Source organism: Medicago sativa, chromosome 3 (assembly GCF_051527215.1).
Source record: "Medicago sativa cultivar Bolivia chromosome 3, Bolivia_mono, whole genome shotgun sequence".
NCBI classification, from domain to species: domain Eukaryota; kingdom Viridiplantae; phylum Streptophyta; class Magnoliopsida; order Fabales; family Fabaceae; genus Medicago; species Medicago sativa.
The window spans coordinates 88,127,669-88,141,205 of NC_140751.1; the positions used below are offsets into that span (position 1 = coordinate 88,127,669).

The window sequence follows — 13,537 nt, forward strand, 5'->3', positions numbered from 1 at the left end:
TTAAAAAAATAATATTTAATTTTTTTAATTAAGTTGGCGAAGAATCAAACCAAGAAACATATTTAATTTTTTTAATTAAGTTGGCTAAGAATCAAACCAAGAAACAAATAGATGATAGACATGGTAATACATTTCTATTGGTTAAGGATTAAATGACTCATTAAGCTAAAGTATTAACTTATGCCCTCAATGACACATGTTAAGAAATTCATTATAGAAATATATGTATCGAAAGTCGTGCATTCAACTTTTTAAAAGTTAAAATATTATGTTTTTCAATACAAAGTTGTTTTTTTTTTAATTCATTATCATGTGCTCTTGGTACGTAAGTTAGCAAAACCCAAAAAAGTAGGTGCCGTTTAATTTGGGAAAGGCTAGTTTTTCCCCACCATGGGAAAGTTAGTTTTTAACCATTAGATTAAATAGGTTACACAATTTTATCATGGTCTCCCAACATCAAATTTTTCCCACATCATCTTCCACCACCATCATCACCAAAACACTTTGTCTTCTTCAACCTTGTTGTCTTCCACCTCACTATCTTCAACTCAGACTACAATTGACCCACCATTACCAAATCAAAGTGCAGTAAAATCACCACTGGTGAAATATAATAACAGAGAGATCTGACTGTGTAGAAAACATCAATCACAGAGACCGCTGCCAAATCTCTCCCTCTCTCCTTTGTTAATTCAGAAGTTCTCTAACATAAAAATGCCCATGTTGGTTTCAAACACAGTTGAAGAAAATTCAGCCATATTCAATTTTTGCCCTTTTTTTTTGTTGAGATTTTTAGTTCATGATTCATAATTTGTCTTTTGAAGTTGTCTTCCACCTCGTTATGTTTTTTTCTTCTTTTTGAATTAACTTTTGATTTGTGTTGTAGTAGATTTACATGTCAGTGAATTGAAAATTTATTAGATTTAGAGAATAAATAAATTTAATTATTGTTTATGATTTAACCCTCTTTTGCAATTCAAGGAGAATTGAAGACGATGAAAGCTTGGACAAAAACAGTGACGTTGTGCTGGTGGTGGGGGAGTGACCATGGAGGAGAGAGTGATGGTAGAAGAAAGTGTGAAAAAATCCAATAATGAGAGAGTATGATTAAAATGTGTTCCTCATTTGATCTAACGGTCAAAAAAACCTTTCCCATGGTGGGGAAAAACTAGTCTTTCCCAAATTAAACTGGTAATAACTTTCTAAGTTTTCAGCTCATTTTACAATAAACATTTGGGTGGTAACAACACAACCACAAATAATTTTTTTTTTGGCACACACAACCATTTGATTTTTTTAAAAAATACACGCATTTAATTCTTTCTTCTTTCTTTTTTGTGTGTGCCTAACTCCCAAGTTTTGTAGCCACACAAAATTTTCTCTCCTTTTACGATATAGGATCTTTTTTGAAGTCATTGGATTCGAGATCATATTAGTAGCATTTAAGACCATGTTACAGCAACTGCAACATAAATGTTAGAACATTTTAATCACATTGTTCAAAACATTAAAAAAAGTTGCGGTACTTCTAACAATCTGAGTGGTCAACAACAATGAACGGGACATATCTCTTGATCACTTTATAGTTGCTCTGGAAATGGATGATGTGCATGGTCCACCAGAAGTCATAAATGGTATCCCCTTAAATGTGGCCACACCATTGTCATCAGTGAAAAGATGCTGCATGAGCAAAATAGAATATGCATGAGCTTCTGAACATCATAACTACAAGCAACAAACATGTGTGCAAGGAACATACCGGTGTAATCTTCTCCAGCTGTTTCTTTTTTGGGTTAAGTACATCTTCTGGCTTTCCATCAATCCTGAATTTGAAGAAAAATAACAAATATGACTAAAATTAACGATATCCAAGAAATTATGTCCACAGCACAATAAGAACAACAAAACGTTCAATGATATCAAGTCAATTAACAAAGTTGTAATAATGATGAAAATGTATTCATTGATCAATGGTCGGAAAGAAACTTCTATGTATACTATTTTTTTATGAGTATGTATACTATCTTTTGATAGTTTAGTTTAGCATTTGCAGTGAAACTCGAGCTTATTGTGATAATTCAAGTGTTGTCTTCGGACCCCGATGATATAGGTATATTATTACAAATGATGCTATACTTGGCAACAAACTCTAAAGAGGATAGTATCAAAACTAAATGGGTTCATATTTCATAAGCATAAAATCTCTCCTTTTTTCAACTCACTGCCTACAATATAATTCACTTTAACAAATGGCAAATGAATTAAAAACATAATTAATTTTAAGGATTTTATAAAAATTGTGACTTTACAAAATTAATACTTCATTGATATTGTAAAAAGACATTAAATGAGACACTTGCTTCGGTGAAAGCCATTGGTCAATCAAAAGGGAAAGAAACTGTTGCTATTCAATAAGGGCCAGCCTGTTTAACACATATAGGCCCCTTTCAACACAAGTTTGGGGGCACTACTTTCTCCACCCCTGAACATGTGATAGTGTGTTCATTTTAAATGCTTTATATACAGGGTTAAACAAGTCACGTAAGTATGTGTCTGACTGCCAAGTCTAAAAGATTGCAAATATCATACCCGGCAAAAGAAACACGTTCCCCAATTTTAGCCCCTTCTGGAGGGAGCAAGGGCTCTACGATGGTGGAACCTTCATTTGAAGCACATAAGACCTGGAAACAGAAGCCAAATACATACACAGCCCTTGAGACTAACTGGCCATCATGAGATACGGACAAGAAAATAATGTAGCTTGCGAAACAAGGGCACAATAAGATAAAACAAATACCAATCCTTCAGACACCACATCCCGTAGTTTTCCAGGTTTGACATTTGTAATAAGTGCAACTCGGCGATTCTGTACAATGAAATCAAACAGGACAACGAGAAAGAGTTAAATACAATGCAAAATGAATACAACTAATCAACACACTTGGTTAGGTTACATTACCGTCAACTCATCAGGACTGCAATACTTTGCCAAACCACTGACAACCTGCCGCAATTTGGCTTCGCCAACATCTATCTCCTCAACTAGCAAACTGCATTATTCAATTTAATAGATATCAATTACTATATACAATTTAATAGATATCAATTTTTATATAAATATATGCCAAACATTAAGTATTAAAGCATCAATTCTATGACCGAAAATTTAAATTATAAAAGAATTCATTGGTAGGTTTTCCAAATTACCTATCTGCAGAGGGATGTTTCCATGCTTTACGAATTAGTCCAACTTGAATATTAAGCAAACTGACACTAACTTCATTCTCTTTCTCAGACACCTCTTTGGCAGCAGGTTTTGCGGCTTTTGCTTTGGCTTTAGCCGGTTCGGTGTCTCCGGTTGACTTTACCTTAATATTACAAAAACAAATGAAATTGAAAAGCCATAATGAAGCAAATGCGCTAAGATGCAAATAATAAAGTACAGATAATAAGAGAAGTTAGAACTTGCAACACTCAATATTTTCTAGAAACAGAAATCGGACCATCCACGTAAATTTCAACCATGAGGAAAACCCACGCGATGAATGAAAAAGTTACTATTCGCCAGCATTTTCAATCTTCTATTTATCAAGAATTGTCATCCTGGAATTGTAGTATTTCATATCATTTTACTCCTATTTTCTTCATATGAAATTAAAGTTGTCAAATTTGTAGCTATGATGATCAAATCCCAAATTTGAAGGAGAACATTGGAACAACAATTTGAAATTGTTTGTGTGATTAAATGTCATGGGTTAGTTTGCGGAATCAGCATATTGTTAAATACAATGTAAGCATGCCTATAATAAATCTACCATGCCGTGAGATTTAATCCTACCTACCAATATCAATTTTCAGTTTTTGGATGTATGTGCAATTTATCTACCCAACATGTGCAACACTGACTAACCTATATTTTTTCTACAAAAGAGGTTTTATGACATTGTCATAGATCAAACTAGCATGACCTCAAACTGTCAGATGTCATTCTACATAGATCGCCCATCCAGCGCGAAAAATAAAAGCTCAACATTAATAGATTTAAAAACCGATCACTGAAAAATAAGGAGATGGACTTACCTCAGCTTTGTTTTTATCCTTGCTAGTGTCTGGTTCTGACTTGTTTACATTCTTTACGCTTTGCTCAGTCTTGTTTGATTTTAAATCAGATTCAACAGCAGCAACGGGTTTTGTTACCTAGAATAAATAATAGGAATATAAAAATTTGGTACCTATTTAACTTGGCAAATCTCCATATAATGTTTAAGGGTGTCGTACATAAAAGTACTTATAAATACATGAAGACGAGCATGGAAGCATTATTCATTCTAAATGACATTTGCAGTTCTCGCAGGATCCTCTGATTCTCCCATAAAACAAATGTCATCAAGTTGAAGTGATAATTTGAGGTCTTTTTGTTAAATTGTTTCGGATTTTGCCACAGTACAGTAGCCTTTGCAAACCAGAAGACTATGGATATACTCAGATCAAAAAAATATTACATACAAATCTAGAGCTTAGTAGTGACTAGTACTTATTGATTTCGTTTTTTTTTCAGTCAGTAGCCTAGCGGCTGGACTCATACACCTTAAGTGTGGAGAAGTGGAGACTGGAGAATCCGGGGTTCGAACCCCGTTCCCTGCATATTATTGTCCTTGCAGATACCAAATGAGTAATACTTACAAGACAATTGGTTTCATATTTTATTAATATAACTAGATTGTTTGAGTTAACTTACATTGTTTGACCCCAAAAAATACATGATGTTGCCTTAATCCATGAAAAAAAATATATAGCTTCAACTAGTCTTTCAACCTATTGATATCCATTAAGAGCAGAATCATCCAACCTTAAGTAAAGTATTGCATGGATTGACTGCCATGTCAGCAAATCATTGGGTGATAGTATCGACTACTATGTCAACACCGTGAATATTTTTCAGTTATAAAAATATTGAAGAAATATTTTCAAGGGCCCAAAGTGTTATTTAATGTGTTGTTTGATAGTTAAAGCATTTGGTATTAAGTGAGCTGTAGGAAATGTTATTTGATGTGTTTGTTTGAAAGTTTAAACATTTGGTATCAAGTTCTATAGCGAACTGTAGGAATCTAAAACAACAAACAAATGAAAAATTATATTAGATGCATTCAAGCATAAAGTAATATTTCAATTTGTAATGCATTTTCTAAAATGTTAATAAAAAAAATTAAAAACTCAATGCCTAAATGACTGTACACATTGGAACTTGTCAATGTTTAGTCTAAGACGAGAACACTCAGAAGTAATGAGGGAATGATTTCTCACCGGAGGCTCAAATTCAGGCTTCTGCAACATTATTTCCTCAAATAAGCCTACAAATTCCTGTTTGTGCTGGATATGGAATAGCAATCAGAAAGTCAGAACTCAGCTTAACAAATGGTTTTACTATAAAAGTGAGTAGAACTGAATAAATGTATTAGTTAAGGAAAATTGAAAATAGCTAGACAAGTGTGTACAAACACAGAAGATATTACCAACACGTGTAGACTTTTTAATTAATATTCACTTATTTAGTCAACTTGGTAATACACAAACAGTTTATTAGGATAGCTTAGATGAATACATACTCCCTCCGGTCTTTATTATAAGAAGCAATTCACTTTTTAGGTTCATTGAATAACTGATGTATCTGGTCTATAATAAGGACCATATACATCAGTTATTCAATGAACCTAAAAAGTGAATTGTTTCTTATAATAAGGACCGGATGGAGTATTAAAAGACTTCTTAATATTCACTTATTTAATCAACCATTACAACTGCAACCTAAGGTCTCATATGATTATCAGTGTGCAAGTTCAAACACTTACGTTTATACATTAGGGAAGGTGTTTCGTCAGTAAAAACACAAAGTACGCTAAAAGGTTGTATTATCTTGCCTCATACCCAGAAAAAATGACGAAATTTTTACCAGAAAATGCTTAGAAAAACTTAGGTTCATGCACTCCAGTGAACATAAATAAGTTCAATTAAGTAATACTTAAACTGTAGAAAACGTAATCTTTCACCTTTCCCTATATCACATCACAAAAAGGTATCACCCAATTTTCATTATCAAGTATCAAGGGCCAGTAGTCTACTTTCTGTACTAGTAAAAGAGATTGTTAACTATTGATCTTTGCAATTTGTTGTGGGAAGGAAAAAACATGAAAATAAAACATGGCCTTGTAAACCGACAGCAACATATTTACTATAATTCACAGATTTTAAAGATGACAAAAATTTACAATGGACTAGCACTAATCACCAGAAATATAATGTACAATATGACTTAATGACAATGCAATGTAAGAAAGCGCAAAAAGCTACGAGCACTAGCACCCTTAAGCGACAGAAAACTAGCAATACCTGGATGTAGTCCACCCATCTCAACACATGTGGCACCTTTTCCTTGTTTGTATTTGGAAGGCTGATCTGGCAATATGCAACCAAAGACATCCTATTATTAAAGCTTAAATTTTTTTTTACTTGTTTAACAACCCAATTAAACACATTTTGCTCTGTTCTTCAAATTATATCAGTGCCTTCAAGATAACATTAATCTAACATAATGGCATGATGCATGTACCACAACAAAAATCAACAGTCTCATTGACGTTCCAGATGCACATGTATTGACAAAATACAAGACAGATATTGCTATAAAAAAAAACAACAAAAAACCGACTTATCAACTGTTTTAGTTCAATGGGTGTTGACAAAACACAAGAAAGATATTGCTATAAAAAATAGCAAAAAACCGACTTATCAACTGTTTTAGTTCAATGGGGAATGGGAGCATTTATCCACTCTTCAAAATAAGCATAGTAAGTATGGTGAATATGACAATGTGCATACCAGGGCAGAATGAATCACTGAAAACACAATAACATCAGCTTCAGAAGGTTTCAATCCATTGCCAAGGAGCACAGACTTTCCAGATAGTTCATCATTTAATCTCTTGAGATTCTCAAAGCATTCCTCGAGAGAAACAGGCAAGGTTTCTGCAAATGTTACCCATTTCAACACCTAAATACGAAGGATGTAAAACTCAGAATTATTAACCAATTAAGTGAAAAACAGATCATTCTTTGGAGCATAGCAATTTTTGTACGAGCGCTCGATTCAGATTCCAACATTATCACTTGATAGTAATTCAGTGAAAGAACAAGAAGCAAAACAACAACGATGGCATAAGAAAATTGATTAAAAGGCAGTTACCTCATCAGAATGATTAACCTCCTGTCCAGATGCCGCGATGATGTTCAAGTAAAGAGTCTTAATATCGCCTCCTAAACTATCAACAGGAATAACACTCTGCAAGCAAAGATAGATATTTGCATGAAACATATGTATCACTTTCAAATCCAGTGAACCAAGCTAATATTTTACTCTCTATATTATAGACCAGATACATCAATTATTCAATAAAGCTAAGAAGTGATTATTTATTTTTTTGCTTATAATAGTGATCGGATGAAGTTCGATAACAAAAAAATTATTCTAATGAGGTATGAATGCACTTACAGGATCCAATGAAAGATGCTTGGAGAGAGCCAAAACCAGTGATTTCTTTCTGTTGTCAACGGAAGCCATTTGTGATGATGACGATTCGTATTTCTCCTTTGAACTTCAAATTCTCTTTTAGTGTTCTACGAGATTGTGGTTCTGCACTTTGAAGGTTTTAAGGTTTAGGTTTTTCTTGAGGTTGTTTTGTTCTTCAGTTGCTGTTTCTACTGAGAAATGATATCGGGCCTTTCCGGTGTGGTTAGATGGCCCAATGACAAATATTTTGGGCCCAACTGTTTTCAACCACAACAGAATTTCTTTTTAAACTCTCTTAATATCTCTTTTTTTCCTGAAAAATGCTCTTCATAAGTTATCTTCCGAGTATGTTAATATCAAACAAAAAAAATTCTAGTTATCTCCCAAAAAAATACTATTATTTTTCCCACCCTATGTCCTTCTCGCGCGCCCTGTAAAAATTACAAAAAAGCCCTTTGGAAAACGTAATTTGAAAACAATCGATATCTTGTCCATATTACATAATTCGGACAGATTCGAAGTATAAAAGGAAGTTCAACCCCCCCCCCAGGGGCGGTTCTAAGGCCCGGCGAGCCCGAGCACTCGCCCGGGCTCCGGCCCAAATTTTTTGCAATTTCTTATGTAAATCCCCTTGAATTTCTTATATAAACCCCTATAAATTGGGCAATTTCTTTAAATTTTTTATTATCTGCTTGCAATTTCTTATGTAAACCCCTATAAATGTATTGCAAATTTTTTTTCGCCCGGGCTTTATAAAAATCCTGGCTCCGCCACTGACCCCCCCCCCCCCCCCCCCCATTTTACAGTTTCACTTTTTACTCTCTCCCTCTCCCTCTCCCTGTTATCCCATATTCTGAACTACAACAATCCAACCAAAATTGATGTTTTCTTGCTCAAAATGACCACATTTCAACCCTTGACAAACATCAAATGGAAGGTTAGTTCGATTTCTCTATACATGCAAATTAATTTTACCGTTTTTTTCCTTCTGCACTGAAGCAATCCGGATTTCGTTTTCCGGACCAGATTGTTGCATTCCGGAAAATAAAATCTGGAAACACCCTGTATGATTTTTTATCTTCTGTTGTGTGTTGTGTTTGCCTACTAATTTGATTACCCTAATATGTATGTTACAGAAGTTTCCTCCTCTACTCAGCACGTAAGGGTGGCAGGGCATGCTTCCCGTAGGAGAGAGCGTCTCCAACGAATGGAGGGGGGTGGTGTTGTTCCGAGGCGTCGGAGTGGCAGGGGACGTTGTGCTGATGTCGAGCCTGAGCCGGAGCATGAGCAATAGTATGATGAGATGGACGTGCAGCAGCAGCAAATGGAGGAGGATATGGAAGCCGGCGAGCCACAGCGAAGGCGGAGGGGGAAGCGTCCTGTAGTGCCAGACCCTGAGCCTGAGCCTGGGCCTCTTGATGACTATCCCGGTGGCCCACACGACACTACCCTGCTGTGGAGGTACCATGTACACGTGGCCAGGAAGGTGTCTGGGGGCAAGGTATTTATTAATGTTAAACTTCCTTTAATATTTTGTTAACCTTTGTGAAAATGATGTTTATGTATTGTTAAACTAAACGTTTTTTGAAGCCATGATTATAAATAGTTGTTAATATTTGTGAAGCTGATGTTTATGTATTGTTAAATTGTTGAACTGTCCTGTTTGTGAAGACATGAGTGTAAACTAGTGTTTATGTATTATTTTAATTATTTGCAGTGGCGTGGCAATTTAAAATGCATCAACAACGGAAAGAATATAGAAGCAATGCATGACAAACATACCAAACCTATCAAGACTGGACGACGGTGGCATGACAGAATGCAGTGCTTCAGTCTTGGTTGGCGTCAGGATACCAGCTACAACTTGATTGACCACAGTCTGATTTGTGCATTTCTGGAGAAGTGGCACGAGGAGGCTTCGAGCTTCCATCTGCCGTTTGAAGAGATGACAGTGACACTTGATGATGTGTCATGTTTGCTGCATCTCCCTGTTCACGGCATGCTTCTGTCCCACGAGACTATTAGGTGTCAGGTGTCAGGATATAAATTAAAAATTATGTTTTGTTTGTATATTTATATGTGGTTGTCATTGTTGCAAGATTGGGTGTATCAGCACTTCTGAGGAATGGGAAGCATGGATGTCTAGGGAGGATATCAGGAGAATCAAGATCCACGCGCGATGGTTTTTTATACCACAGACTGGTTTGGGTACACCAGATGAGTACAGAAACCATCTGGATGGGTTGGATCTGAGTGGCATTATGATGCACCTGTATGGAGATCATCGTCAGGCATGTCCGTTTGAGCGGGTCAGCCTTTACACTAGATGACTCAGATACAGTCCCCGCATGGTAAGATATCTGCCGGAGCGGGTGCTTTGACAGTTTGAGAGGGCTCAGACAATCCCGAGACATCCCAATGAGAGTGCACCTGCACAGATTACCTTGGGGGAGATCACATTCCTCTTTCAACGTGCTCTTTATTATGCGCTGACACATGAGCAATTGGGTCAGTATGCAGATCATGGTGTGGAGGCAGTAGAGGGATACACCTAGTGGTTTTATCACCTGTCTCATCCACGCATGATTCTTCCTGACATGCTGGTACCGGTGCCGAGGCCACCAGAGCGTGAGGTTATGGATGAGATTGCTGCTCAGGAGGATGGAGAGCATGAGTGCTTAGAGCTGAGCGTGGGCCGCATTAGAGATCATGCATGTGTTGTGATGTCTAGTGGTGTGGTGGTGCGAGGGTCTGGGGAATGGCAACATTTGGAGGAGGTATTGAAAGAGGTGCATAATGGGAAGGTTTACCGTTGTCGGGAAGCTATTGAGGGTGGCAGGGGTGTCGGGGGTTCCAGAGGTGGCAGGGGTGGTACAAGTGTAGTGATGAAGAGTTGATTGTAATTTGTTTTATGTTAATGTTTGAATATTATAGATGATTTTAAGTTATGTAACATTTGGATAATTATGTTTGATTAATGTTGAATGTTTGGATAATTGTCTTGTGTTGTTAATTGTTATGTTATAAATTGATTTTTCTGTTTGAAAAACTGGTTAAAATCATAAATAGTTGACTACATGCTCTAAAACAGAGGCTCAGCCAAAACAGATGGCTTCTGCCTCTGTGCTAATGCAGTTCATATTACATAATCCGGACAGTTTTTACACTTTCCGGATTATGTGATCCGGAAACATCATTTCTCACCCCATTTGTTGACTTTCTACGAGGTGATTGACACATTTCGGATTGCATAATCCGGAAAGTGTAAAAACTGTCCAAATTATGGAATCTGAATCCATCCATTGCACATTGGCATCAACATCCACCAGGCTGGTTTAAGTGCCAAAATCCACAAATTTGTCCGACACTCATTTTCCGAAGGGAGTTCGGATTATGTAATCCGAACTAGGGGTATTTTTGGAAGGAAAAAAATAGGGCGCGCAAGAATTCCACAGGATGGGAAAAGTAATAACCCAAAAAAAATTAGGGAGCGTTGGAGAGATTGAACGAGCTTAAAAAGAACTGCTATCAACACAGAAGAATCTCTATGGCCCCTTTGTGTCGTTACTGTTGTCGTCCTATGTAAGATTTGAACTTGAAAAATGTACCCTACACCAGTACCGTTAAAAATGTCAATTTTACCCCTTTCAACTATTTTTCATTCGGCATGAGTTCACCTGACTTTTCACAAAAAATCTTCATATAGTAACTTCAAAAAACTTATATTGAGATATCTGTGAGCTTAACTAAGTTGGTGAGGTATAGATGCAGGGGTGGGAGTTCGAACCTCAGACGCTCCACTTCTCCACATTTCAAATGTGTGAACTCTAACCGCTAAACTACTTGACCAAATAAAAAAATTATATTGACATTTCCAATTTGTATTATTTTTGAAATTTTCTATTTCTGGCCAACAATTACAAAATCATTGTCATGAAGGGTAATAGCCAACGATTATACTGGTTGCCCTATACAAAATTCTTGATTTCTTAACAAACCAGAAATTGAGTTTTTCAGAGAGGAGAAAACAAACAGGAAAACTTAATATAGTATCTGTTTGGCATAGCGTTTTCCCATCTCAAACGGAGGTTTAAAGGCTGAAACGTGGTTTCAACATTTTCTTAGGTGTTTGGATAACTACAAACGGGATTCAACCAAACGTGGTTCTAGCCCCCAACCCCCGTTTCTGAAAAGCTAGAAAATGAAGCTTTTGCGGCAACTCGACGCCAGTTTGGAATTTAATTTATGGTGACAAATTAGAAATTCCCTAATTACCCATGACTTGTTTTCTATTACCAGGTTCCTCCCTTTCAACAGCACAAGCCACACTGATATTGTTTAATTTCTCAATTTCTCTGTTTCTCAATCGTAAGGACAAAGAAGATTTTCATTTCATTGCAGTGATGATTTATACAGATTGTTTTTCTCCATTTCAGACCAATGAATTTTGTTTAGTTGCTCAACATTCTTGAACCTCTCGTTTTTTCTTACTCAGTGCTTTTATGAAGTTTGATTCTTTTATTTGGTTTGAGAAGACAGAGGATAGTGGGGTAAAATGGATAAAGGCCAAATCCTTTTTATTTACTTTTTCATAAAAAATGCCAATTTTAAAACAAAAGAATTGAAACTTATTTATGAGTTTTCAGGGAATTTATTAGTTATAATAATATTTACAACCTATTTTAGTAATATTTTAAAATTAATTTCAAATTGTTACCTAAAATGATAAAAAATATATTAATTATAACTCTTATAATTATTTTAAAATTGAATTTTTGAAACAATAATAATCCATTTTCGACAATTAAAAGGATGCTCTAAAAAAATTCAATTACAAGGATAATTAGGTCATTACACATTCAAAATCAATTTTGATTCAAACTATCCAAACAATATCAACTCGTAAGAATTACTTTTAAGTTAGTGTATCCAAACATAATCAATTCACATTAAACTCACTTTTAAACAAAATCAATTCTTGCAAACTCAATTATATCAAAATCAATTCTCGCCGCCGCCATACCAAACACACACATAACTATTCCGGACACCATACTACTTTTAAAAAAAAATTAATAATAATAAATTTGCGTCAACGGTTAAAAAAATTGTTGCCTAGTACCCTTTGGCAACATTTTTACGTGATGCCATTAGTTTTTAAAAATGATATAAACGGGAAAAGTTGTATTAGGTGTTTTGGTATGTATTTTTTTTTATTAAAAATTTTGTCAACTAATAAAACGTGTGCCCTAATATCCTTTCGTAAAAGTTTTACAGTTTGTAAGGATGGCGGTGTAGTTGTTGCGGTAAGAAAATTGCTTTTCTGACATAGAATACTTCCTATTGACATAAGTAAATGACCAAATTACCCCAGCGGTAGTTAACTACCTCTGGCACATGCGCCAGCAGTTAACTGCCGCTGGCTCCTCCAGAGGTAGTTAACTACCTCTGGCTTTGCTGCTTTTTATTGTGATTTTACTCGTTTCGGTCGAAAAATCAAAATAAATCGAAACTTATTCAAAATTCTACGAAACTTTACAGACACTACTATAAAAATACATATAGATGATGTGCAAAGTTTCATAAAATTCCGAATAAGTCTCGATTTTTTTTAGTTTTTCGACCGAAACGCGCAAAATCACAATTGAAAAAATAAAAAAATCGACACTTATTCGGAATGTTACGAAACTTTGCACATCATCTCTATGTATTTTTATAGAGGTGTCTATAAAGTTTCGTAGCATTTCGACTAAGTCTCGATTTATTTTGATTTTTCGACCGAACCATGCAAAATCGTAATTTTTTTCAAGTGCGAGTCCGAAAAAGTGTCCTAGAGGTTGAACTTTTTCACGATTTTTTGCACTCATGTTTAGAACAAAAAAATAACATCTCCCACAAAAAATTTGAATTTTTAGACAAGGGACGGATTAAATATGAATTTTTAACGCGCCTAAAATTTAAGACACGAAAACAT

At 35.5% G+C, this 13,537-nt stretch overlaps 1 protein-coding gene across 1 annotated transcript; it reads right to left on the minus strand.

Moving 5' to 3' along the window:
• Nucleotides 1-1,232: 1,232 nt before the first annotated feature.
• LOC146941537 (Nucleic acid-binding, OB-fold-like protein) lies at nucleotides 1,233-7,722 on the minus strand. The gene is made up of 12 exons (XM_085755332.1): nucleotides 7,546-7,722; nucleotides 7,240-7,335; nucleotides 6,877-7,047; nucleotides 6,388-6,453; nucleotides 5,305-5,370; nucleotides 4,081-4,197; nucleotides 3,208-3,368; nucleotides 2,960-3,050; nucleotides 2,798-2,866; nucleotides 2,590-2,681; nucleotides 1,760-1,823; nucleotides 1,233-1,680 (listed from the first exon to the last, which is right to left on the minus strand). Exons 1-12 carry the CDS (start codon nucleotides 7,612-7,614, stop codon nucleotides 1,576-1,578), a joined length of 1,167 nt encoding a protein of 388 aa, XP_085611458.1. The 5' UTR covers nucleotides 7,615-7,722; the 3' UTR covers nucleotides 1,233-1,575.
• Between the last annotated feature and the right edge of the window lie 5,815 nt (nucleotides 7,723-13,537).

Excerpts from the sequence above, each read along its gene's own strand:
- LOC146941537 (XM_085755332.1), bottom strand. The coding sequence starts at position 7,614 with ATGGCTTCCGTTGACAACAGAAAGAAATCACTGGTTTTGGCTCTCTCC. Across the intron at positions 5,371-6,387 it reads GATGGGTGGACTACATCCAG|CACAAACAGGAATTTGTAGG; the intron begins GTATTGCTAGTT and ends TTCCATATCCAG. Across the intron at positions 3,369-4,080 it reads AGGATAAAAACAAAGCTGAG|GTAAAGTCAACCGGAGACAC; the intron begins GTAAGTCCATCT and ends TGTAATATTAAG.